The following is a 26,440-nucleotide window of genomic DNA, read 5'->3' on the forward strand; positions in this document are numbered from 1 at the left end:
GCATAAAGTTATGTTGGCATAGTCTATAGGCATCCAAGCAAAGGTCAAAACCAAGTCACCCCTCAAGTCAAAACCAAGTCACCCCTCATTCAGACCTGCCCTAAAGTTCCACTGTAGCTTAGGATGACAACTCACAGCCCCATCCAGAGCCCAAGTCTCTGTTGCTACTGCATCACCCCACTACCTCCCAGGTTTTTTTTTTTTTGCCAGCGCAGGTACGCAAGAACAACAACAAATCTCCCTGGCCAGGCAAAAGCCCTCCATGGTTATTATCATCAGTTCCTCCTCCGAGAATGCCCTACCCTCCTACACTGACATCCAATCGGATGTCAATGCAGGGTGGAACACCAGCCAACCTTTGGGATCAGCCACCACAGACCTCCGTGATACCTGCCCACCTCCCTGGTTGCCCAACCTCAGGTGCATTTGCCAAATTTGCCAGCAGGGTGGTAACATTCACCAGTGTAAGCTCATGCCAACTCCAAAGAGCCATCCCCCTCCCCCCATTTAGATGCAGCTGTTAGTCTGCTGGCAATCATACCCTTTGGACACCCACACTAAATAAACACCATACAGAACATACAAAGTTGGTGTAGTAGGGCACAAGCACACATCTATGCCTCTCAGGCCCCTATGCTATACACAGAAAATGTAGCCTTGATTGTTGTTAATGGGAAATGCACAAAGAGGACACTAAACTTAAACACACAGGGGAGAGGACATACCTTTTGGGGCATTCCTAACACTTCTGTGCTCACAGCCCTTACAGATATTTCATCTCTGTAGGCTCACACTGAAGGGAAATTTCCATACTGCCAACAGTGTGTCTGAGTCAGTGCTCCTCATACAGATTATCACACATGGAAAAATGGTGGCCTCAAACTAGGATATCTGCAACCATGTCCCCGTCCCCTTTAAACCCGAAGCTAGGGCAAGCAGTAGCATATATCATGCTGAAGTGACTGCCAGCCCAAGAGAAGGCTATTGACATGATCATTCCAGGACACCACACCCTTTCCATGGGAAACACAGGAAGCCCAACTGCTTTCTGTTGTGACCATCTATTCCACCCTGGTCTGTTGAACTGCTCGCCAAACACTTAAGCGGTAATCTCAGATTTCCAAAACTTTCTAGTAGACTTCTCCCTCTGGTACTTTCCCACCAAAACAATCACATGACCAGGAGGAGGGGGCGCTACTCCCTAAGTTCTCTTTTTGGGTAAAATGTGGCACAAGCAATCAGACTTCAAGAAAGATGTAAAAGCTCTATTCTGTTTGTTAAAATGACCAGGATTTGATTGTGTTATATACCATGAATTGTTAATGTTACCATCTTGGACATCAAAGAATGCAGCAACTATCAAACTTTTGCATTAATTTCTCACACAAATAAAATGATGCCCAAAATCTTACAATAAAGACTATTACCATATGTGGAACAAGGAATGTCAAAATTCAGAAAAGGAAGAGGCACTAGAGATTATGTTGCAAATTTATGTTAGTTACTGGAGCATAGGAGAGAATTTCAGAAGGAAGTTAACTTGTGTTTCATAGATTTGAGCAAATCTTTTGCCTGTGTATCATGGAAAATTAAATAGTTTTAAAATAAATGGGTATGCCACAACATCTGGGAGTGCTGGCAGTGTTACGATTTAATTTCTTGTTTCTTTATCTTTATGTTATCTTTTGATTTCTCCTTTACCATGAAGAAGGGGTAGGATTGTGACAGTTAACAAATATAACAGCAACGTAGCTGTGATATAGCAGCTGCTGATATATCATAAGAACATAAGAAAGAGCCTGCTGGATCAGACCAGAGTCCTTCTAGTCCAGCACTCTGCTACTCGCAGTAGCCCACCAGATACCTTTGGGAGCTCCCATGCAGGATGTGAAAGCAATGGCCTTCTGTTGCTGTCGCCGCTCCTGATCACCTGGTCTAATAAAGCATTTGCAATCTCAGATCAAGGAGGATCAAGATTGGTAGCCATAGATCGACTTCTCCTCCATAAATCTGTCCAAGACCCTTTTAAAGCTATCCAGGTTAGTGGCCATCACCACCTCCTGTGGCAGCATATTCCAAACACCAATCACACGTTGCATGAAGAAGTGTTTCCTTTTATTAGTCCTAATTCTTCCCCCCAGCATTTTCAATGAAAGCCCCCTGGTTCTAGTATTGTGAGAAAGAGAGAAAAAATTCTCTCTGTCAACATTTTCTACCCCATGCATAATTTTATAGACTTCAATCATATCCCCTCTCAGATGTCTCCTCTCCAAACTAAAAAGTCCCAAACACTGCAGCCTCTCCTCATAAGGAAGGTGCTCCAATCCTGGGGAAAAGGATGCATATTATAACCATATGTAAATTGAATGTAAAGAGGTAAAAAGTTTTTGGGAAAGGGTATTTACATATATAGAGAAAATGGTAAAGGTTAAAATAGACAATGATCTATTGTTTACTGGTGTAATTGAGGATGGAAAGGATGATAAAAATATAGACAAAGGTATAAAATAATGGTTAGAGCGGTACATGCAGTAATAGCATATGGTTGGAAAGGTAAGAAAAAATGGACAATCCAGAAATGGCTAGATTATATTTGGGAACAAGTGCAATTAGACATATTTGACATAATATCACAGAACAAATTGTGGCAAGAAAAACAAAGAGAAAATATGAAGATATGGACATTATACGTAGATTGGATGAGAGAAGCCAGAGTCAAAGAAGAAATATGGGACAAGAGGCAACAAAGAATGAACTTACTGCTGTTTGGTTGAAAAGCCGTTAAGATATATATTTCAGGGGGAGGGATAAAAGAGGGAAATGTATGGCTTGGAAAACTGCAAAAAGTATAATAAATTGTATTGTGGTTCCAGAATATACCATAAAAATTATATTAAAAAAGGAAGGTGCTCCAATCCCTCAATCATCCTTGTTGCCCTTCTCTGCATTTTTTTCTATCTCTTCAATATCCTTTTTGAGATGTGGTGACCAGAACTGGACACAGTACTCCAAGTGCGGTCGCACCACTGCTTTATATAAGGGCATGACAATCTTTGCAGTTTTATTCTCAATTCCTTTCCTAATGATCCCCAGCATAGAGTTTGCCTTTTTCACAGCTGCCATGCATTGAGTTGACATTCCCATGGAACTATCAACTAAGACGCCCAAATTCCTTTCCTGGTCTGTGACTGTTAGCACTGACCCCTGTAGCGTGTATGTGAAGTTTGGATTTTTTGCCCCTATGTGTATCACTTTACATTTTGCTATATTGAACTGCATTTGCCATTTCTTAGCCCACTCACCTAATTTATCAAGGTTCGCTTGGAGCTCTTCACAATCTTTTGCTATTCTCACCACCCTACATAATTTGGTATCATCTGCAAACTTGGCCACCACGCTACCTACCCCAACTTCCAGGTCATTTATGAATAGGTTAAAGAGCACTGGTCCCAAAACGGACCCTTGGGGGACACCACTCCCTACATCTCTCCATTGTGAGAACTTCCCATTTGCACCCACCCTTTGCTTCCTGTTTCTCAAACAGTTTTTAATCCATAGGAGGACTTTCCTTCTCATTCCTTATTCTGTCAATGCCATAGAATGAACATTAAAGTCTTCCAGCTTCTGGCCCCATGATGGCTGCATCTCTTCTGAGGGAGAGACAACTCTGTTCTGTCTTTGCGCTTGGATAATATATCTGAGTGATGGTAGCCCCCTGGATTAAAGGAAATTACCAAAGAGAAAGGCACTGTGCTCTGCAGAGATGGGAATGGAGAAGGTGAGGGCACTGGAAAAAACCAGAGGCTTCACTCATGGAAGCCTGCCTACCAACATGGGAAATTAAGCAGTTTTTAACTCCTTTAAACAATAAGTGATGATTGGCCATGCTGGTAGGGGCTGATGGGAATTGTAGTTCCTGAACATCTGGAGAGCCGTAGGTTCCCTACCCCTGGTCTAGTTGGTTTGAGACACGATATCGTCCTTCCCTGGATTTCTATGCTGGCATAGGAATCCTTGCCTTCTTTGAGAACTTCTTCAGCTGAATTTAGGTAACGTATAAGTGCCTTCCTTCCCCCTCCTACTCTAACATCCAAACCTATCTTTTCTTCCCTGCTTATATCACTTAGGAACTGTGTGTATGCTTCTTAACGTCTCACTGTATGATTGTTTGCAACCAAAATTTATATAAAAATATTTCAACTACCATTTGGTCTCTTTTGCATTCTCTGTAGAACGTTTCAAAAGCCAATTCTGGTACAGTTGTCTAATAGATCATACCTAGCCTGCCTCTTGCACTGCCAAGCTGAGTTATTCCCCATTGCTACTTTGAGAAAAACATTCATACTGTTATGGAGCTAGGTAACAAGCAACAGCCAGTCTCCAGAGATGTGCTTTTATATTGGACTTCGCCCAAGGGGTTCCACCCTCGGATGGCAATTCTAATTGTCTCTAGACATTTGCTCACTCAGGCCAGATCAAATATGGCTGCTAGCTTGTTTTTTTGTGTGTTTTTTTGTGAATAGAGGCATTAGAGGCATGTGATAGGGGCATTCAATAGAGCAGGTCTAAGGCAAGAGAAGGTTCACCACTCAAACCCACAAAGCTACCCAAAATTTCCAATACAATGGAAGCATCCATCATCTGGACAGTCAAAACCTAATTTCTGTGTGGTACTGTGGTTCTACATAGGGGCACTTAAAATGTGAAGAAGGGGAACTATCATAGAAGATAGAGGTTGACAGTACTGGGTATTCACTTGTCCTTAGGCCTGTATCTTCAAAAAATTTCTACATTCTAAAACTCTACATTCCAGTCTTAATCTCAAGCAAAATCACATTTTGTAAGTAAATTGGGCAAACATCTCACCACAGTTCAGTCAAGACTGGGGACATTTTTCTAAATTTGGGTAATTGGCTTTATTTGATTCTGTTTTTCATGCTGTTCTAATTTATAACTAGTGACTGTTGTTGTGAATTCATCACCCTCTTAGTATCTAGTATACACTTGGATTTTGCATAGAAATGTAAAAACAAACATTTCATGACTTTTGGCCCCAGTGTTGCAGCTTTCTATACCTGTCATTTGTGCACCTATTTGTGTGTATGATCACATGTGTCTATATGACTAGATGCATCTGCCTGCTGAGAGCAATACTTATTTATTTATTTATTTATTTATTTATTTATTTATTTATTTATTTATTTATTTATTTATTATTTATTATTTAAATTTATAGACCGCCCCCTCCCAGAGGGGCTCTGGGCAGTGTACAACAATATCAATATATATACAACATGTAACAAGGGTCACAATAGTGACCGTTTACTAAAATCCATTAAAAACCATTAAAAACCATTTAAACAGCGGTCAAAACAAAACAATAGTAACAGCGTCCCATGACCCAATTCATTAAAAGCCTCTCCCAAAGAGGAGGGAACGGCAGACTCCCTTCCTAAAAAAGAATAACAAATATGTATATAAGAATGGAATTGTAAAAATTAGGGAGCAGAGGAGCAGAGCAAAGGAGGGGGGCGCACCTCAGCGACTGGGCACTCCAAAGGCCCAGCGGAACAACTCGGTCTTGCAGGCCCTGCGGAATTCACCAAGGTCCCGCAGGGCCTGGACAGCTAGAGGAAGAGGTGCTAAAGAGTCCTGGCCCATGTGGAGGCCGTCAAGCCTGGGCATCATTGAGGGGCCAGGGAACCACAGGAAGTGCAAATTGGCCTCTGCCCGCAGCATCTATGAGAGGCTTCCAGTAGGGGCATATGGGGTAATACGGTCTCTAAGGTACGAGGGTCCCAGGTCGTGTAAGGTCTTAAAGGTCAAAACCCACACCTTGAAGATGATTCGGAATTCCACTGGAAGCCAATGCAGCTGATGCAACACAGGCTGAATATGGTCATGAAAGGCGCCCCCTGTGAGCAAGCGTGCTGCTGCATGCTGGACCAGTTTCAGTTTCCGGATCATACGCAAGGGAAGTCCCGCGTAGAGCAAGTTACAATAGTCTAGCCTGGAGGTGACCATTGCATGGATCACCGTGGCTAGGTCTGCCTTTCTAATCCACAAAAAAGTATACCTCAGAATGGATAGTCTTTAAGGTTTTTCAAAATTTGTTGTTGTTTTGCAACATTCTAATAAAACTACCCCTTGGGAGCTTACTACATAACACACACTATGTCATCATTCACTTCCCATATAAGTAGAACAAACTGTATTTACCAACTTCTGTATTTAAAATCAGACTTCTACATTTCCCAACTCTTCTGTAATCAAACTGAAAATTAAAGCACAACTCATGTGGCATCGCAACTGGGCCTTCTCCTTACTCTTCTATTTCCATCCCTGCTAATGACTTTTGCAAACAATATCTCAGAGATGTAGTTTGTATATCCAATTAGTTACAATAAAAATAAAAAACAAGTCCTAGCGAAAGGTGCATCTTTGAGGTTCACAATTCCAGCAATATAATTTTTTTTCATTTTTATTCAAAGTGCATTTCAAATTTACTGTTACTGAATTTCTATGAAACATGTTAATGAAATAAAACATCATCCATGCTTGCTTATGGTTTAAAATTGTAGAAAAAATTGTTATGAGATGTTGTTTGAAGACTGTTATACTTCAACTAGTCTGTCTCTGCTAATGATATATTGATAACACTTTTGCTCGTTAGAATGATGTAACATCCTTTTTTTAAATCCAGGTTCTGGTCAATGATGACATTCGTGGCTCACCTTATGATATTCCTTATTGTAGGACTTGTGATAGCTGAAAAAACATTTCTGTATATGAATGCCCGTGTTTTATTTTATGTTGTGACAGCCTACCTTGCAATGAATCTTACAAGGTAAGAATTCATATTTTTCTCAGGAGACTTATGAGTCTTCTAGATTAATTGCCAAAAATATTTTGAAAAACAATTCAGTGCTGCCAGCCTACACGGACAGTTCCAAATGCACCATTGTATTATTTCCACTAATAGTATGAATGTGATGAGATGGGCATGCCAATCCAAAGGGGGAGGGTAGTTGCATGGCAGCCAGGGATGGCATCATTATGGTATCAAAGGTGTAGCCTCATCTCCTATTAGCTCCCATTGGAAACAAAACTGAGCCCTCTGCAGGCCAAAAATGAAAAAACTGAAAATACAAAAAATCCCACAAACGAAGCTGCAGTTTTTGCGCCCCCCACAAGGCAGCACCCTGGGCAACTGCTCACTTTGTCCAATGGGAGGAATGCCTCTGCCAAAACCAAAAACCCAAGCAGCATGTACAGTCAACTATCCATCAGTGGTGCTGATCAAAGATGCAGACTGGAGATCAAAATTCCCATCAGTTCTGAGAGGTCTGTCAGAATTACCTATCAAGAACTACTTGTCAGAACTACCTGTCAAGAACTGTAAAAGCAAGACTAAACTTACAGAATGCTCTAATTGTGCCCATAAGACTTATCAGAGAAGTTTGTGCTGAGGTCAGAAATAAGGCCCAAGCTGGAGAAGGTGCCTTTATAGGCACCTAGGACCCTGTTGGTACATTTGGTGTTGTCAGTTATTATTCTCTCAGAAGGGGAGGTGGAATCAGAACTGATGGTGCATTCAGAACTGAGACCATGTTGTTTAGGGTTTCTGCTGATTGCTGGCAAATGAGCGGTCCTTTGGCACTTTGGTCTTGCTGTAGATCTCAGGCATATCTTCCAGAAAGGAGTAACTTTGTTAGATCATAATTGAAACTGACAAACTGTTTGTCTGTAATGTCACCAGTTCTGGCAACCATTACTGTTCAGCAGATTTCATATGATTCATATAAGGAGGAGTAGGCGAAGTAATTGTCCAGTTCTGATGTAGGTTCTGAGGTTCTGTCAGACTCCTCTCCTGATGAGAGGGTTGTGGAAACTTCTGCCATTGAAAGATTTGAAGTTGTATGCACAGCAGATAGTGCCAAGTACACTCAAGTTCACCATAATAGAGCACTAAAGACAATTTTAAAGCATTTAAAACAAAAAAAGGGAAGCAAATGTTTGATTATTCCTTCTGGGTAGATAAGACTAGTGACTTGGTTCCATCTTGATGTGTAAGTCTGCCAAGGAATCAGCTTTGCATGCCAGGCCGTTTGAATGTAGTGGACTTCTGTGTGTTGTCAGTAGTTTCAGCTATATCGGAAGCCATTCAAAAGAGGAATGCATTATCCAGTAGCATCTCTTCTCTCTTACAGGGAACAACAAATTTATTTTTCTTATCTATCAAAGGTGTTTTACTTTTTTGCTTGACTTTGTAACACATAGTTTAATATTTTGAGTATATTTTAACTAATTATTTTCATCTTATATATTCAGGGCTTTGGTTATTTTTGCACTGAGCCCTTTTTTGAGCCGTCTTGGCTATGGATTTAATTGGCGTTGGGGAGCTGTTATTGCTTGGAGTGGAATGAGGGGCACATTTACTTTGAATATGGCTCTTGCAGTTGGTCAAGAAGAAGGTCTAGATAAACAGCAGTGGAAAAGCACGGTAAAGATAAATAAGTTTTTTTAAAAAAACATATTTTTGATCAGTGTGGAAGAAATCTGCTGGGAAGTCTACATTGTATTTACACATTTGTGTACTTGCACTGGTATATCTGAGCATACACATATTTTGCTAACTCTTCTATGAAAACCACTTGTGAAACAACGAACAGCATATTACATAAGGTAATTCAAATATATTTTGAATTTTGTAAAAGAAATCAAATGAGATCTCATGATTAAATTTCAGACTGAAAAATGTTATATTGAATTAGCGGGCCTGGCCACGCGTTGCTGTGGCTGAGTCTGGTGAAGTGGAAAAGAAAGAAAAGGGGAATCGAACGGTTAGAACATGTGTCCTTGCACAATGATTGCAAGGGAGGGGAGGGGCAAGGGGCCCCTCTCTCCCCTCCCTCTCTCCCGTTCCCTTGCATGGCAACCCAGCCAGTACCTCCCTAACATTCCCCTTCCTCTGCTAGGATGAGTGGGCCATGTGCTGGTGGCTGGTCCTGTCCCTTTCACTCCCTTCCCTTGCAGGTGAATTACCTAGCTTAATACACGCTGGGAGGTATGAGCTACATTGTGTTCAAATTTCAGAGCGTTTGGTCCAGCAGACCCCCGGACCCTCCCTCACCTTCCCCTTCCTCCGCTAGGGTGGGTGGGCCATGTGCAGATAGCCCACCCCATCCCTTTCACTCCATAAGGCAGTGGTTTTCAAGGAAGGCATGGTTGGTTCCCTTGTATCAGAGGGTGTTGCTTTGACGGCCGGCAGATGGCGCTGTTGCGGAACAGAACTGTGGTTCCAACTGTCACATGTGTGGCATGTACACAATAACTGGCACGGTTGTGACATGTACACAACAGGAGGTGTGGAAACAGTATGGAAACCTGGCCGCACGCAAATGTGACGTTGTGTGAAAATTTCAAAGCAATCGGTCCAGTAGTTTGGGAGATTACCTGTCAGCTGAAAAACGCACTGATAGATTTTTTTATATATAGATATTGAAACAAAGATGCATCAATAAATTAAAAAGCCACAATCTGTAGAATGGCTTAATTTTTCATTGCACAAGAAAGAGACTAGAATCTCTTAACTCATCATCCATTTTGTTCAGCCATTCAGTTTTCTAAAGTAGTGAACTACCCCTGATTTACACCAGATCTCTCTTTGCTTAATTTCTCTCTTTCCCCTTCCCTGCTCTATAATTTTCTCCATAAAATGAGGACCATGACTTTCCGTCATTCATGGCATTTGAGAAAGTGCACTCTGGCTTATGTCATCTATCTCAGTGATTTTTAAATTATTAATTGGTTAGGATTTATATTTTAATGTTTATTGATTATGGAATGTTTTTAAATCTATTGTAACCCACCCAGAGCCCTTCGGTGACAAGGTGGAATATAAATCCAACAAAATAAATAAATACTCATGCAGGAATAAACAGACTTCATTGAACCCCTATTTTATTTTTTTACAACACAGCATATTTTGCTTCTTTATTGCTTTTCCTCTGCAACTTTCCTTGCCAGCCACTTTCTCTCTAATTGTTTGTTCCTAAACTCATGTTTCTTTTGTCTCTGTTTATTATGAAACCAATTGCATTTTAAGATGTAAAAATGTGGCATAGCATGTAAGTTCTGGCTTCTTTTCAGTACTCTATATTGATTCTCTTAAGTAGAATTAAATGAAATATTTAATGTTTTATTGTAGCTTTTACTAATGATGGTAGTAGGCACTAATTGCTCAAAACTGCCTTTCAGGTATTATTGCATGCCGGAACAATATCTTTATTGACCTTGATGATTAATTCTACCACTGTGAAAAGGATGGTTATGGCTTTAGGTAATGTGCCTTAATTCACCTTTTTAAAGAAGTTTATATTCTATATAAATTAAATCTATTTGAAAAAGGATGTTCTGGTACATTTGATGTGGCAAGGCAAGTTCCTAAGCCTGGAAAGGAGACATATTGCAAATAAATACTCTCTCTCTCTCTCTCTCTCTCTCTCTCTCTCTCTCTCTCTCTCTCTCTCTCTCTGTACTCCCATCCTTGGTAAATTTCCCTTGAGTTGGCCCTAGGCATGCACTTTAACATCTCCGAAAGTCAGGTTCTTGATTGACCTTATTTCTGTCCTGCCAGATGTCCTGACACCTCTCAAGGTGTCCATATCTATTGAATATGATTCTTAAAACATTTGTTTCATATTTGTTCTCCCATTTTGTTTGCCGCAAATATAATAAACAACTAAAGTCTTGGGCAAGCTGGGAAAAATTAATTAAAATAGAACTGCCAAGTTGAACGAGAAACATGAACAGACTGCTGCTTTTAAAATGGTTTTACTTAAATGTGGAATTTAATCAGAGGACTGGCAGAATATGGGAAGACTTAGTCTTGGACTTTTCTACACACTTGACATCCTCTTGATTTTCTTGGCAGTCAAGCCACAAGCACTGGAATCAGTTTGGGCAGGGTTCTTCTGTAAGTCTACCCTCCCTCACCATTTTCACAGCTGTGGAGTCAATTTATTTTCTTCCACATTAGCCTTAAGTAATCAGATTTTTTAATCGGTGCCATCACAGCATACGCATGCATCCTTTTTTGAACTTTATATTGATTTATTTATATCACAGCTGTATTTTTAAAGGCAGTAAAATAGTGATATATTGTTGTAATGACAGATGAAGCAGTTTTTCTGAATCCCCAGCATTCTTTTTAAAAAAGAGGGCCAAGTGCAATCCTAAGTAGGAGGTAGGATGAAAGGAATAGATGTGTGGTAGCTGCGTGCAGAGAGAAGTTTGTGGCACCTTCCCAGCAAAAAAACCAAGAACTATTCCCCAAGGGCTGTGAAAGTCCCCTATGCAGTTCAATGGGCTGCACCATGCCTTTGGATGGGGTATGTCAATGCCAGCAAAAGGCATTCCCAGGCTGAAAGCCTCAGAAAGCTGACTGAAGTCAACTGTGCTCCTGGTAATGCCCCCATCAGCACCAGCACAGGCTCCTGAAACAGAGGAATGCTGGCACCATGGCAGCATTTGTGCCCAGTCATTGCATAGGCATAAGTTTCCAGTCACTGATGTATTTGCCACTTAGGCTGCATTGAGTGGCATTTACACCAGTAGCAGAGTAACACCACATCCAGAACTCTTCCCCCCTTCCCCAACTCAGAATTGCACTGTAATCCTTTCCCTTGCAAATATGCCTGTTTCATTATATCCCTGCAAGAGGCGGGTCTCTAGAGTCCTGCTTTTATAAAATGAAGATGGGGATTCAGAAAATATGCTTGACTTATCATTAACAATGGCCTATTAACAATAAAAACTGAAACCACTTTGGGCTGTCATTTAGGAAAAGTTGTGGTTTGCAAAGGGAGATCTGGAGGGAAGGATGGGCCCTTTCTCCCCAGTCATATTGGATACATTGAATATTGTATCCTTTCATCTTAGTTACTGGCCTATTTGTTTTATGCTATGCTGTGTATCATTATAAATAGATATCTCACTAAATTATACTAATTTCTCTTGTGAAACTTTATGCCTTTGCCACTGGTTGCTATTTTATTTCTGCAGAGAAAAGAAAATGAGACATAGGCCCTTTCTGCATGGGACAATAAACATGGGTGAAAGGCGGATTATATGAATCCATCCTCGCCCTGGCCAATTCGCATGCCTGGCTATCCTGTGGACAGTGAGCATTGCTGAGGAATACACTCCCACGTAGAGATGCTTTCCCCCACCACGATTACATAGCCCCACAGGCAGGCACGGCTGATCCCCCAGAGCAATTATAAGGCCCTGTGTGCCTTCGTGGCTGCGCAGAGAGGCACCAGGGAACACCAAACACACACAACGTGTTTTAACGTGCCTCCTACCCGGCTGTTTGCTGGAGAAAATTGCGATCCTTTAATAACCCGGGTTGGGGGAGGGATGCGGAGCATTAGGAGCAGAATCTGTGCGATGTCCCCCCCCCCCCAGGGTTTTTACTGATGTTATCCCGGTTTAATTGGTCCATGCAGAAAGGGCCATAGTGAATAGCCCTAGATTCTAGCAGTAGCTCTTGTTGAAATTACATATATAAATTCTTGATTTTCTTTTCCGCATCTCCATTATCTCAAGTCTCAAAGGACTACTTCAGGGTTCTATCTCCATTAACTACACCAGGGGTAGGGAACCTTTAACACTCAAAGAGCCATTTGGACCCGTTTTCCACGGGAAAAGAAAACACTTGGAGCCGCAAATAATTTTTGACATTTAAAATAAAGATAACACTGTATATATTGGGGTTTTGTTTTACCTTTTACTCCACTCATTCTGAGAAGCGCATGGATGCGCCTGCCCTGCTGCCTGCAGGGCGGGCAAGGATGAAGCCGGCAGCTCGGCCTTGCCGGTCGCCAGGAAAGCACCCGCCCCGCTCCAACGGGGCGGGCGAGAGGGGAAGCCCGCGGCGTGGCCCAGCTGGCTGTGGGCAATTGGTGCACCCGCCCTGCTGCCTGCAGGGTGGGCAAGGATGAAGCTGGCGGCTCGACTCGTGGAGCCGCAGTGCAAGGGCAGAAGAGCCGCATGCGGCTCTCGAGCCGCAGGTTCCCTACCCCTGAACTACACTTTATCAAGTTGTAGAAGGCCATGGACAATTTGGTTCTTGTTCTTTTTTAAAAAAAACAAGGATTTAGTGGGGTGCTTTTAGCCTTGAAGAAAGAAACGGAGAATGTTGTGCTTGTATCTGTAATGATGTCTTATTTTTAGCACAATGTTATCTTGCAGAGTTCAATGGATCACTCTTTTTATTCTCTTCTTGTCCTAAAGAGCCTTACTTAAAGCCATAAGTTCAGGGGTGTACCACCCAGGGGAACATATGGGGTCAAATGTCCCCGGGCTGCAGCCATTTAGTCATGTGAGTGGGCAGAAAATTGCCCCTACACCCCTCCTCCTTCCCTCCGGGTCCATACACTGACTTCAAGACCTGTTGCAAAAAAAAGTTGTTTGGTCAAGGTGGGAGGACAGCTGCCCATACAGGGCGGGGTGGTAAACTCAGATTTTGCACCCGGCTACATTTTCCCTAGATATGCCTCTGCATAAGGTAGAGAGGTAAAAATACAGTTGCAGTGTGTTTAGAGGAACAGAGCAAGTGTCGTACAGATGCATTTTGGAATTCCTGTTGTTGTTTAAGGACAGTTACTATTTTTCCAGGGCAAGTGATGAATAGTATGGCTGTTCCAGATAAAGACCACAAGAACAATGACCCTACCATTCTCCATGTACAAATAGTCTCTGCTCAGTAGTCATCTTATTTTTAAATTTTTATTAGGATATGTCTGTGTCCCTATTCTCCCCTACAGATCCAAAATCACAGAAATTTACAAAGTACAAAACATTTAGCATACAAAATACAGTTTAACTGAAACAAACACTGTAGATTATCATTCAGTGTGCTGACTAATACAGATCCAAGGCTACAAGTCATGGGCTAAGAGCTGGGACCAAGAACTCTGGCTCTTGCCTTTGGTGTCATACCCAAGGGCTTGCAACTCTGTGCATACCCAGGCTAAGTATCTACAAGAAGAGGAGAAAACAAATTTAGCTACTGTTAGTAAGCTATCAGAATATTTCCAGTTTCCACCCATGCCATTTCCATAGATTGTCATTGCATTCAGATACATTTTAATTATGGTGACTTTTTGTTAATCTCTATGTTTATAGGCCTCTGTGATATCACTCTTCCAAAACGAATGGCTATGAGTAATGCTATTCAGCGTATCATTCAAATGGAGACACACAGCTTTTCATTGCTGAAACTTGACAGATATTTGGCTGATGCAAATTGGGCAATGGCTGAAGAAACCATTAGAATTGATTACCCTTATAAAGTGAGTATCATCATATTATTTAAGATGTCAAATCCTCTCATATTTATTATCAGCTAGCCAACTCAAATTTGATTTATTAATAATGAAACATAATTACAGACTAATTAGCATAGTAACTGCAACAAAGGCACAAATAACTATCTGAAGTTCCTTTTAGTCTGTTCATGAAACAAATTGACACAATTTCGTTTCAATTGTGAAGGAAGCATCAAAGCAAGTATCTTATATCTCATATTATAATTAATCATATAGCACAATTGACAAAAAATCTTTTAATGTCATATTCCTCTGAATTGGATGGCCCAGGCTTCCCCAAGTTTGCCAGATCTTGGAAACTAAGCACAGTTGGCCCTGGTTAGTGTTTAGATGGGATACTGTGAGGTGGGAGCCTGGCATCAATCAGAGAAGCTCCAGGGGGATGGGGGATGAGCAGACTGATGGAAAATTACTTTCACTTTTCCTAGGTAGCCAAGTAGAGGCACCCAGGGTCAGGTGGCTTTATCTCAGTCCCCTGATCTTGAGTCCATACTGTATTCCTGTCTTTCACGCCTTCTGTAGTGTGGGCAGAGGTGTATAGGGAGGAAATGATGCCCAGGGACAACACCTGCTCCAGCCCCCCCCCACACCCACGCCCCCGTGTGCCACCCTGTGCTCAGGGGTGGCGCATGGGGGCAGGGCTCAGGGGCTGCTTGGACAGGCATAGCAGCAGCAGGCCAGCTCCTGGGCCGGCCTCCAGGGAGGGCAGAAGCTGGCCTGCAGGAAGGCAAGGGCAGGGGACTGAGGCAGGTGGCTCAGGAGCTGGCCTGCTGCTTCAGTGCCCGTCTGAGCTGCCCCTGCCCCTGAGTCCTGCCTCCAAGGGGCTGGGGAGTGAAAGAAGCAGCTCAGATGGGTGATGTGGCAGCAGGCCGGCTCCTGGCAGCAGGCCAGCTCTGTTTTAGGTGCCTTCCTCACACCGACCCAGCTCTTCCAAGCTGGGTTGGCGTGGGGGAGGAGGGGGGGTGGGGATGATTTTGCACACACCCCGCCGGTGCGTCCAGGGTCATTTGACCCTCCTGTGTCCATGGACAGTACACTCCTGAGTGTGGGATAGAATTAGGGGAAAGGGAGGGGGAGGCGAACAGGGGTTGATATATTGGGGTTGTTTGAATGTGCCAGCAGAACTGCCTTTTTCTCTCCAGCCACTGATGTCTGCCAATAAAGACTTCTAAACCTTCAAGTTGCAGAGTCTGATTTGAGTTACGGATCTGGGGCTTGACAGATACCACCAAGGAATTCCAGGGTACCTGTGCAGAGGAAGGCAATGGCAAACCATATATTAGTCTCTTGCCTTAAAAACACTATGGGGTTGCTGCAAGTCAGGTTTGACTTGAGGCAATTTTACACACACAATATTGTATTTCTTTGATTATTGTTTTTTATGTTATCATAGTTATATATCAGTAGCAGAGATGTAGCAGAGCCCAGTAGCAGAGCCCAGGAAATAAAAACAGAATTAAGGGTGGGGAATGGGTTTTCTAAGGACTTCTTCAATTTTGCCAGTAGAAAGATTGGGAGATTTTAGGCAGCGTGCGTGTGGAGACCCAGCCACTCAGGAGCCAGCAGCTCTGGAACTTTTCTCTGCGCTGTGACATGCCACAACCACTGCCATGCCAACTGCCTTCTGCTGCTGGGCCCCGGTGATGGCAGTCATGAGGGAGGTAGTGATGGGGTGCTGCTCTACCCACTGCTTGGCCATTGCAAAACAGCTTCCCTTCAGGCTGACTCCACAGAGCGTTGTTTGTCTCAGGTAGCTCCTGTTTGGAAACCAGTGGAGGTGGCAACAGTGAGGATGGTGGTGTTGGTGAGCGCAGTGGATAGTGCTGTCCTGGTGAGAGGGAGAGTCACTGCCATTTCCTCATTTGTGACTGCAGGAGCAGTCAAATGAGGGCAGCTGGCTCTGATTAGAAAAAGGATGGTGCCACCCCTGCCCCAATGCATGCAACTGCAAGATGGCAATTCTTGGAGATAAAATTGGGGGGGGGGGTTGGGGAGCAGAGAGCCCTTAGTGGCGCATACCCTGCCATTTTCTCCAGGGGAGCTGTCTGAAGAACAGTTGATATCTCCAGGTCTTACCTGGAGGTTAGGCAACCTTACAGAATCTCTGGGGGAGAGCGATCAGCTTCCCTACCAGCTGCTATGATGTCACATCCTTGCTGAACCCACTCACACTCCCCAAATCTCCAGGATCCCAGCTTTGCAAACAGGGGAAGCGGGGGTATCAAGATCAAGAGAAGTCTCCCCATCCTCACAAGCACCCCCCCCCTTGCACAGTCAGGGTACAACTTTGAAAATGGGGGGGTACAATGGAGTTGGAGACAACTCTCCCTATCTTGACAGGCACCCGTCCCCTTGCCAAAGCCAGGATCCAGTTTTACAAATGTTGTGTGTGTGTGTGTGTGTGTGTGTGTGTGTGTGTGTGTGTGTGTGTGTGTGTGTGTGTGTGTGTGTGTGTGTGTGTGTGTGTGTGTGTGTAAAGAATAGCAAGATGCAGGCAGACAAGGGGGAGAACAGATGAAAAAAGATGGCCAAAGGGAGAGGAAAGGCAGGTTAACTCACCAACTGTGAGAGATGGTATAATGTTGCTTTTACATATGTTTAAGTATACATGGGATTAGATGATTTTAAAATATACTTTTATATTTTAATATACTTTTATAAAATGTTAAAGGAAGGTCTGTGAAACAACTTGGCTTCAGAAATTGGAGAAGGGAGCATGGTGACCTTGGCAGCAGATAGGAGTACTTTTTATCTATCTTAAAGTTTGTTGGCTAATTGGGATGCAGGATAAAGCACACCTGCTCTGAGATCATATCTCCTCCTTTGAAGTCTGTTAGTACTAATTGAGAGAAAAAGGGAGTGTGATGATGACAAGTGTATTTCTTATGCTAGTTCAGTACATCTGCCCTAATGAGCTGGCAGGAAAAAGGGTTCAAGAGTTTAGTAGGGAATAGTTCATAATATGTTTCTATGTTTAAATGCTTTTATATTGTAGCTAAATAATGAAACTTAAAGAATATGTTAATCACTCATGTTCAATATATGTATCCTAATGCTTCATGTGTAATGAATCCTGCTATAAATGTTATTCTCTCAGTTTGAAGTGTAAAATAGTTAAAACAGCTTGCTTCTCTAGACCCTAATCAGTAGATGCTATTAAGCAGAAACTCCATTCAGAAGCTTCTTAAGGCCTCTAGCTCTTTTTCTAAGATGAATCTGAAGCCTGGTTTCAATAGTCATATACAGTAATGGAATGCAGGTCAGAAAAACCTGGGTTCTTGTGCCAAACAGACACCTGCTGATAAGAGGGCCCCTAACAAGCTTGGGATGGTGTCTTCAAAGCAGGGAAAACCTAGGTTCTTGTGCCAAGTGGTACCCGCTTATAGGAGGCTTAGAGAGAAGGCCTTTTGGATGAACCTGATGAGCTTGTTAAGAGGTGTTTGAAATATGATGGTGTCTTCACAGTAAGATAAGGGAACCAAAGACATGGCAGGTGCATGAACTAAATCATTAAGACACCAACGAGGGGTTGACAACTAAGAAGAACCAAATACTAATTACAGGAAATTACCATATAGAGATGTATCAATTGAAGGAGACACCACCTGGTATATGACATAGTATGCCTAGATGAATTGTAATAGGCTGGGCCCTCTCATCTCATAGCCAATGGAGAGGTGAGGGAGGGATTGGGTGGTCCTGAAAAAGTAGAGCAAAGGAACTGGGTGTCCACCACTGGGTGAACACCCGGGCTTGCAAAACCGTAAACCAATAAAAGCTTTGCTATCTGCTTCACCAACTTTGTCCAGATTATTTTGAGGGTCCTTGGACCCACGTTTCTAACAAGCTGGGTTAACCCACCAAAACATTGGGCCTTGCTGCTAGCAATAAAATAAACATACTCATTGGCCTATGGGGTCAATCACTCCTTAAACAATGAAGATGCCTTTGTCTGTATGCCCTAACATGAAACTTGCTGTATGGATCCAATTTAGTAGAAAGGAGTGGACATGGGTGCTTGGAAGAAAGGAATCCTCCTTTTTAAATGACTTCAGTAGGCATTTCTGTGAACAACTTTTATTTATTTTTTTAGTGTTAGCTTTTGCTTTTAGCTATGTGTTGTCTGTGTAACATGGAACATGATATAGTGAAATTTAAGCCATTTCTGTTGGTTCTCCCATTGTAATGTATGAGATGTCAACCTGGTTATTTGTGGTTTTCTGTGCAGTCCCACATTGGTATTGACATGAGCAGGCTGCCACAGAAAGATCTTCTTCTAGCTTAAAACCACTAGGGAGCAGTAGTGAATTGGCAGCACTACACTTTGACCTTCTATTCCTCATGACCTTTGGGGAGAGAGTAGCATTAAGATCCAACTTGCAATTTTTCCCTAATGTAGTGTCAAAATTTCACCTCATACAAGAAACTTCTAATGTGGAATGAGAACAGCACAGATGGATGTCAGAAGCTCTATTATTTCACTTAAAGAGAGCAAAATTTTTGATAAGGGATAATGCTGTATTTATTACTACTTTGGCCCCTCCAAATGGAAGAGATGTTCATCTCTGACATTGTCTCATTGGATTGTATCCACAATAAGGTTTATTATGCTGAGGCAGGTGTGCCATTACCATTAGTTGTGCATGCATATTCTGCAAGTGCAGGTATCTTCTGCAGCTTTCCTCAGAGATGTTTCAATCCAGGAGATTTGCAGAGTCACGATTGTCCACAGATACATTTATCAAGCATTTTGCCTTAGACTAAGATGGAAAAAAACGAAGCATTGGTTGGAAAAGTAGTACTGCAATCTATGGCCTTTTCTGCACGGCAACGATGGGGGTTGGGTCGGCGCATTCCACGTTCGTGCGAACGGTCCCAGAAACAACAGGGGAAGACGGCGCCGTGGAGTGCCGTCACCCGGCCGACCTACCGTGACCGTGGCCATCCAGCGCGTCGTCGAGGCCTGGGGACACTCTCGCTCCCGCGCCGAAAAGTGCTCTGGCTGCCACAGGGCAGGGGAGGCGGTCCCCAGGCTCCCCGCAACGCGCCGATCCGAATCGCCCACACGGACACGGTAGGTAGAGGTTGGGAAACGGCAGCTTCGCGCCATGAGGTGGTAGTAAGAGCTCTCTTCGCAGCTTCGCAGCCGCACCCCCTGTGCGAATGGCTCCCTGGGAACGGCGTTTTTGCCGTCCCCAGGGCGCCATAATCCGCCTGTGCGGAAAGGGCCTATGTTTCACTGAAATGATTCAGAGAGCTCTTACTACCACCTTGGTGAAGAGGTTGCTAGAATCTCAAAGTAGGATTGCACTGAACACTGAAAATGAAAACAGGGTTGCGCTTACCTGTACCTGCTGTTCATCAGGTGTCTTCAGCCCAGGCACACATTCCCTCCTACCACATTTGCTGTGAGCCCTCAGAATATTCCTTAAAGATTGTGCTTGCAGTGGCTCAGGTGGAAATGAGGGAGGGGGCAATGTTCCATTGGACCATAGGACCATTTAGGTGGGAACAGTTGCAATGGCTCCAAGTACTCCCTAGTGGTTTTAAGGTTGAAGATCTTTCTGTAGCAGGTCTGCTCATATGCAGTCCCAATGTGATCCTACAAAGAAGTCCCTTGATAAACAGAAGTTACAAATAAGTACAGCTTTGCTTTACACTGTGTGTGTGTGTTGTGTGGCAAATTCACTTGTGACTCATGGCAACCTATGAATCAATGCCATCTAAACTATTTTATTGTTAACAGTCTTGCTCAGATTAGCCATACTTTTGTGGTTGTTTCTTTTTCTTTACCCAGCTATCTGTAGAAGAAGATCTCGAGATGCATGAAACAGTTCAATGTCCAGACTGTGAACGTCATGTTTCATTTCAGAGGAGTCCTCAACAACATGGCGACTTAATGGAAGAAGCCAGGTTGCGTCTCTTAAATGCTCAAATAGTTAGTATTTTTCATTTTACTATTCTGACAGTACACTCCTAAGCCCCCCAACATTGGTGTTACCCAAAGTGGTGGGAAGTCTGCCCCTTTTAGTTTGGGGAATTAGCAGGAGTAGACTCTTGGCTTTGCAAAAGCCCAGAATCAGCTTTTTGCAGAAGAAACTTTCAGGAAAGCGAATAAAGTTTAACAATTTTTATTTAGGGATAATAAGCACATAATAAAAACAGCAGAACACACTCACAGTCCTAGGATATAAGCAGTTGTGAGGGGATAGATCTGAAATAGATGAGAAATAAATGGGGAAGGAAAATAAAAGTTATAAATGGGGAAGGCAATAAAAGTCACCTGGTCTTAGAATGGAACGATCCAATGAACATAGCTGAGCAACCTGCGCTTATTTCTGGGAGAAACAGTGCTGTGGAACAGTATCACGGGCAAATGTCCAGTGATACTGAACACTGTTTATTGGGAGAGAGGGCTTCTTGTAGGGAGAAACAGACCCTCAGGATTAGGCAGAGTGATACTTAATCTCCCTAAACAAAGAAAGGCCCCACCCTTCCTGGTTGGGTTGTTGGTCTAATGCACAGGTGTCAAACTTGCAGCCCTCCAGATGTTATGGACTACAGTTCCCATCATCCCCTACCAGCATAGGGGATGATGGGAACTATAGTCCATAACATCTGGAGTGCCACGAGTTTGACACCTATGGTCTAATGGGTTGAGACATCAGCCTGATATTTCCAGGCTTGGGAGTGTCTCTAAGGGGTAAGCTAGTTGATTAAATTACAGCTGGGAAACAATGGCAATCCAAAATAAGATGGTCGTTGAAGGTATTAGTCAAAGGAAGAAGCGTCAGTTAGTACAGCACTGGGCAGGTGATCACATTAACAGATCCTTTGTCTTCACTGGTGTGTACAGTCCAGGGCTGGAGATGGGAGCTCTCTCCAGGGCAAGGTCCTTTGTGCTGACCTAATCCTGTCAGGAAGGGTGTGAGAATGCATTATGCAAGTTGTTGTGGAGGAAGACAAGTCCAGACAAAGTTGATTTTCCTTTTGGTACACTGAGTCACTGCCCAAAACAGGCTCCCTTATTTTGACACTGTGCTGCTAGGCACCCCAAGTGTTGGCTGAGGTGGCTGAGGTATTTTGGAGCTGTATTCCAAAACCTATGGTGATCCCTTGAGTCCATTATAGGTTTGTCTAGTAACAGTGGCATCCTATGTTCACTTAGCAGTGTAGCAATGTGTAAAGAAATACCCGACTCTGATGTGCAGCGGTCATAGTAATTGCACTGGAGTCCATGTCAACCCTACTGCAACCCACCACTTTCCCTTGTGACAGCCATAGACTGAAGCATTCAACTACTCTATGCAAATGGTACCATCCTCCTCTGACATTAGCATACTACTACCCACATGCAGTAGACCATAAGGGAGAGAACAAACGGAACACAACACCCTCCACTAGAGGATATCTGGTCTGATTAATCAGAGCCCTGGAACAAACGTTGGTGTGGGTTTGATTCCAGTCTTTCAACCATGTTGCTTATTATCAGATGTACTTCACATGGCAGAGGCAACACTGTTAGTGATCCAACTACTCCCATGGTCCTAAGGGGAGTTATGAGAATGTTAACACCTGTTAAGATCCTATGATGACCTGTCAGTACTTCAGTCTTCCCTGGTTCCTGTCACAAGATTTTGAGAGAGGACCAGGAGCATGGAAGTTCATAATAATAAGAGTTTGGATTTATACCCGTCTTTCTCTCTTCTAAGTTGACTCAGGACGGCTTACAAACTGGTGAAAGCCAGCATGATGTAGTGGGAAAGTGAAATCTGAAGAACTGGATTTGATTCCCCACTCCTCCACATGAGTGGAAGAGTCTTATCTGGTGAACCAGATTTGTTTCCCCACTTTACATTCCTGCTGAGTGACCTTGGGCTAGTCAGTTCTTCAGAACTCTCAGCCCCACTTACCTTTCAAAGTATCTGTTGTGGGGAGAGGAAGAGAAAGGAGTTTGTAAGCCCCTTTGAGTCACTGAAAACTGAAGACAAGGGAAAATCAGGGACATACCTACCAGAGGGAAAATCAGGGACATACCGGGGCGCTCAAAATCACCCCAATGCACCCCTCCAGTGGAGAGGCATCCCTGCCTGGTGCTCCCCCCTCTGCCGGCTGTAGCGGCCCTGTCCATGGCTGGGACAGGTGTATCTGCCCAAAGCCGCAACCCCCCCCAGCACCCAACAGGCAGGGAGGGGGGGAGGGCAGACCGGGAGCCTGCCATGGGCCTGCCGGGGGCCCCTCTGTCTGGGCCCGACAGACCTGCCCGGCACTGCTGCCACTCCTGTTTCAGCCGCCGACTCTGCCTCTCTCCTGGTTGTGGGATCACCACCCCTGGAAAGAGCAGCCTGGCTCCTCAGCAACCTGCCACTGCAGGGTCCCAGGGGGGCAGAGCTAAAGGCTCGCCTGCTGGGCTCCCCCACCCCTTACTCAGCCTGAGATGCTGCCAATGGCGAGGGGGCAGGGAAGCTCCCACCGCTCTTGGCCCTGCAGTTCTGCCCCCAGGGCCTCCAAATCACTGGGACTCCATCAGCTTCACATCTTTCTCGAGGGGAAGCTGGGGTCCCACAGAGAAGGGAAGGCAGAGACCCCCTTTCCCCCTGCACAGATCTTAGTGAGTATTTCTGCTGCCAGAAGATCCTGTCTGGCCTGGGAGGTCTGCCTGCCACCACCCCACCCCGTGGGCCTGCCACCACCACCACCCCGTGCATCCCACTGTGGTGAAGTGAGTTGGAGTCCAAAAGGGACACTGGGAGGGGCCTATCGACACAAAATGGACCCTGAACAGGGAGTGCCCCCCCCCCCAACTCATTTCTTGCCCTGGGTGCCATTTGTGTCGATACACCTCTGGGGAAAATCCTAAAAGTCCAAATATTTGTGCTAAATGGAGTTGGACCTAAGCCAACCTCCTATCCAAGAATGACAAGGGGATGTCTCCCAATCCACACAAATCCCCATCTTTGAGGTCAGAAGCTACTTTTACCAATCACAGCCATATGCAATATAGTTCTATCTCCATCAAGCATGTGGTAAAGGCTGTTGTTGTGGTGTAGGGCTAGTCACAGTTCTTCAGAACTCTGACAACTCCACCCACCTCATAAGGTGTCTGCTGTGAGGAGAGGAAGGGAAGAGAATTTGCAAGCTCCTTTTAGTCTTCTTACAGAAGAGAAAGTGGAGGTATAAATCTAAACTCTTCTTTTTCCCACTCTTTTTTTAATCCATCCACCCTTTGTCTTTCTTTATTACAGTAAGCCTTTTAAATAAAGACCTTTTTCAGCTTCACAAAGTGTAATCTATTTCTCTGGGATATGTCTCTCAATCCCTTCCCCATGTGTGCTACCAGATTGGGTGCTACCAGGTTGGTTATAAGTTATTTTGTTATTGCTCTAGTACTGCATTGTAAGGTACCTTTTCAGTGGGTCAGTCCAGATGTTTTCAGGAGTTCTTGAGAAGTGGCAGCTGGTTACCAGGATACTTCTCAGGGACCCCTTGGTCTAAGGGAGTTTCCCAGCATGTAAAAGCATAATTTTCTCTTTCCCATGGTACAAATATAGCATACCCAAGACTTCAAGTTCTAGCCCAGTTTTGGGCTAGTTACCAGATATTCTTGCAGATGTCCCAATAAGAGTGGAGGCTTGCAACATCAAGCACAATTGTTTGGGACAGGCTGTTCATTCTGATTACCTGCCCCAGAAACAAATCCTTTTGATCAGTGTAGTATTCTTCTACTGCATTCAGGTTTCATTACCACGACTTTTCTTCTAAGCAACACATATTCTCTATCCATTTCTGCTTCACCATGCAGGCTGCCTGGCTTATATAGCGATCAAGAGGTAGTGTACCCTAAGGAACCTTCCCCTCACTTTTGCCAGAACATAACTGTGTATACCCTCTCAAACTCCTCTTACTGTGTGAACAGTATGATGAAGACAGCTAAAGTCAGTAACAAGTATCAATACCCAAACAAAGAACAACTGTAATTCAATCCACATTTGTATTAAAAAACATCAGGCATTTTGGTTTGATTTATGTGGTTATCAAAGCTGTTCTTTCAGTCAGACTCCTATTCTTTTCCAAACTACTTTGACAGACTTCAAAGTCAAATGTACTGTCCTGATTGGTGAATATCCATGACAAGGACAACCGTACTGGTCACACAATGGATTATTGAGCTGCTTGCAAGGGTGCAGGAGTTGGATTAGAACAAATCAGTTGACAAACCTATAGCAGAGCAAGTAGATGGTCACTGGTAACTGCATCTGTTGGTCAAGTTGTATGCTCAGAAGATTATTGTCATTTCACTGTAGATGGAGTCCATCCTGGCCCCTGCTCATATAGTGTAGCTGCCTAACCTCAGCTCTGACATGTTTTTCAGTGGAGTAAGTTCAGAGTCTCAGATGTGAATAGTATATGTTAGAGTGAAAATGAGAGTGCCAGAGAGAAAAATTGCCCCAGAAAATATATATGGGAGTCTGGCAGATATGTTTCATAAGTGCACCAAATTCTTTATTAGTATAATAGCTACAGATAGTAAATTTATTTGGAATTAATTTCATTTTTCAAAATTCAGGCAACTTATCAGAAGCAGTACAACACTGGGATTCTTAACCAAGAAGCTGCCCACACACTGATCGGTGCAGCAGAAAACTATATTGATATCCAAGGAAAGTAAGTACTCAATTTTAATTTGAAAAACTAGTGTTTCAACTAACTACTCCACTCTGCTAAGGCTGTAGCCTTCCTCCAACAGAAGAGGCATTTCCTCCATTTTCTAAACTATGATTGCCGTGTGTACTCATAACAATACTTCTCTCTTGTATTTTGGAAAGCTTTGATACTATGGCCTTCCCTAGTATATTTATTTTATTTGATTGTTCATTTATTTATTTATTTATTTATTCATTTATTTATTTATATCCCACCCTATCCCCATGGGGTTCATGGGTGGTAGAAAGTGCTGTTAAGCTGGTGGTAGAAAATGCTATCAAGCTGCAGCTGACTCAAGGAAATCCCATATGGTTTTCAAAGAAAAAGAATCAGGGGTGGTTTGCCATTGTTACCTCTGTGTAGCAACTGTGGACATCCCTGGTGGTCTCTAATCCAAATGCTAACCAGGGCCAACCCCACTTAGGATGTGAGGAAATGGCTCCTTTCTTCTCCCTGCCCCCTTTCCTCACCTTCTCCGAGCAGGTATCATAGATTTGGAGGACTTAAAAATGTTAGAAGGACATCAGGAAGGGCTACCTAACCTGCGGGGGGGGGAGATACTTTGACCCAGACTGATCGAGGTCAAAAAGAGATGGGGCCTGGGAACTGCTAAAACTCCTGGGAGCAAGGAGGGGAGGTCTCTGCTAGCTGGGCCACTGGAAGCAGAGCAGTCATTTTGGGATCATATGCTTGCCTAGGGAGCTGACCCAGAATTCCAGGTAATGGGAACTCTCTGTGGATTGTAACCTTCTAAGCTTAAGAGCCTACCCTATTATAACAGCGAGTGGGGTACATATGGAGAAAGGGATAAGGAATTGTGTTTATATCTCATTTGTTTTGGAAACCCTTGCTCGATCTGGTGCAGTTCTAAATGTCAAACTTCCTGTTCAGACAATAACTTGCTTGATGGGTTCAAGGATTTTATTGAGGACATGAGAGTAACAGCAAAATGCACCAAAACTGTTGATAATATGTTACAGTAATCCCCAATCCCCATGTGAAACAAAGCAATAATAAGAGTCCAGCCTGAGAGCTTGTTTCAAACACAGAGCTTCAAGGACAAGAACCAGATAAGCACCTGCAAAGCAAAAAGCAAAGCTCTTCCCCACAGCTCCCCCCCCCCCTTAGTAATGGCATCCTGGTACTGAAACATACTTGTATCCATTCTATTTTTAATACATACTTTTGAACCTTAGATGTGGGGAACAGTTCTCTGTACCACCTAGGCCTCTGTCATTGTGGATGTGCTGTCGGAATAGGAGGGCACGAGGAAGAAGGCTGGCAGTTGGCAAGCAGCGGTTCCTCCAGGGCCTCCAATCTGCCCTGTGGAGCATAGGAGA

The 26,440-nt window shown here is 43.6% G+C and overlaps 1 protein-coding gene across 1 annotated transcript in view; it reads left to right on the top strand.

The window, feature by feature from the left end:
- Window positions 1-26,440, top strand: part of LOC125426302 (sodium/hydrogen exchanger 10-like) — a 146,446-nt gene that overhangs the window by 32,724 nt on the left and 87,282 nt on the right. The window contains exons 8-14 of the mRNA XM_048484560.1: window positions 6,704-6,847; window positions 8,332-8,503; window positions 10,261-10,342; window positions 14,194-14,386; window positions 17,068-17,075; window positions 20,231-20,334; window positions 24,964-25,061. Of these exons, the coding sequence (XP_048340517.1) occupies window positions 6,704-6,847; window positions 8,332-8,503; window positions 10,261-10,342; window positions 14,194-14,386; window positions 17,068-17,075; window positions 20,231-20,334; window positions 24,964-25,061 (801 nt within the window). The remainder of the gene's footprint in view (window positions 1-6,703; window positions 6,848-8,331; window positions 8,504-10,260; window positions 10,343-14,193; window positions 14,387-17,067; window positions 17,076-20,230; window positions 20,335-24,963; window positions 25,062-26,440) is intronic.

Source organism: Sphaerodactylus townsendi, linkage group LG02, assembly GCF_021028975.2.
Source record: "Sphaerodactylus townsendi isolate TG3544 linkage group LG02, MPM_Stown_v2.3, whole genome shotgun sequence".
Taxonomy (NCBI): Eukaryota; Metazoa; Chordata; class Lepidosauria; order Squamata; family Sphaerodactylidae; genus Sphaerodactylus; species Sphaerodactylus townsendi.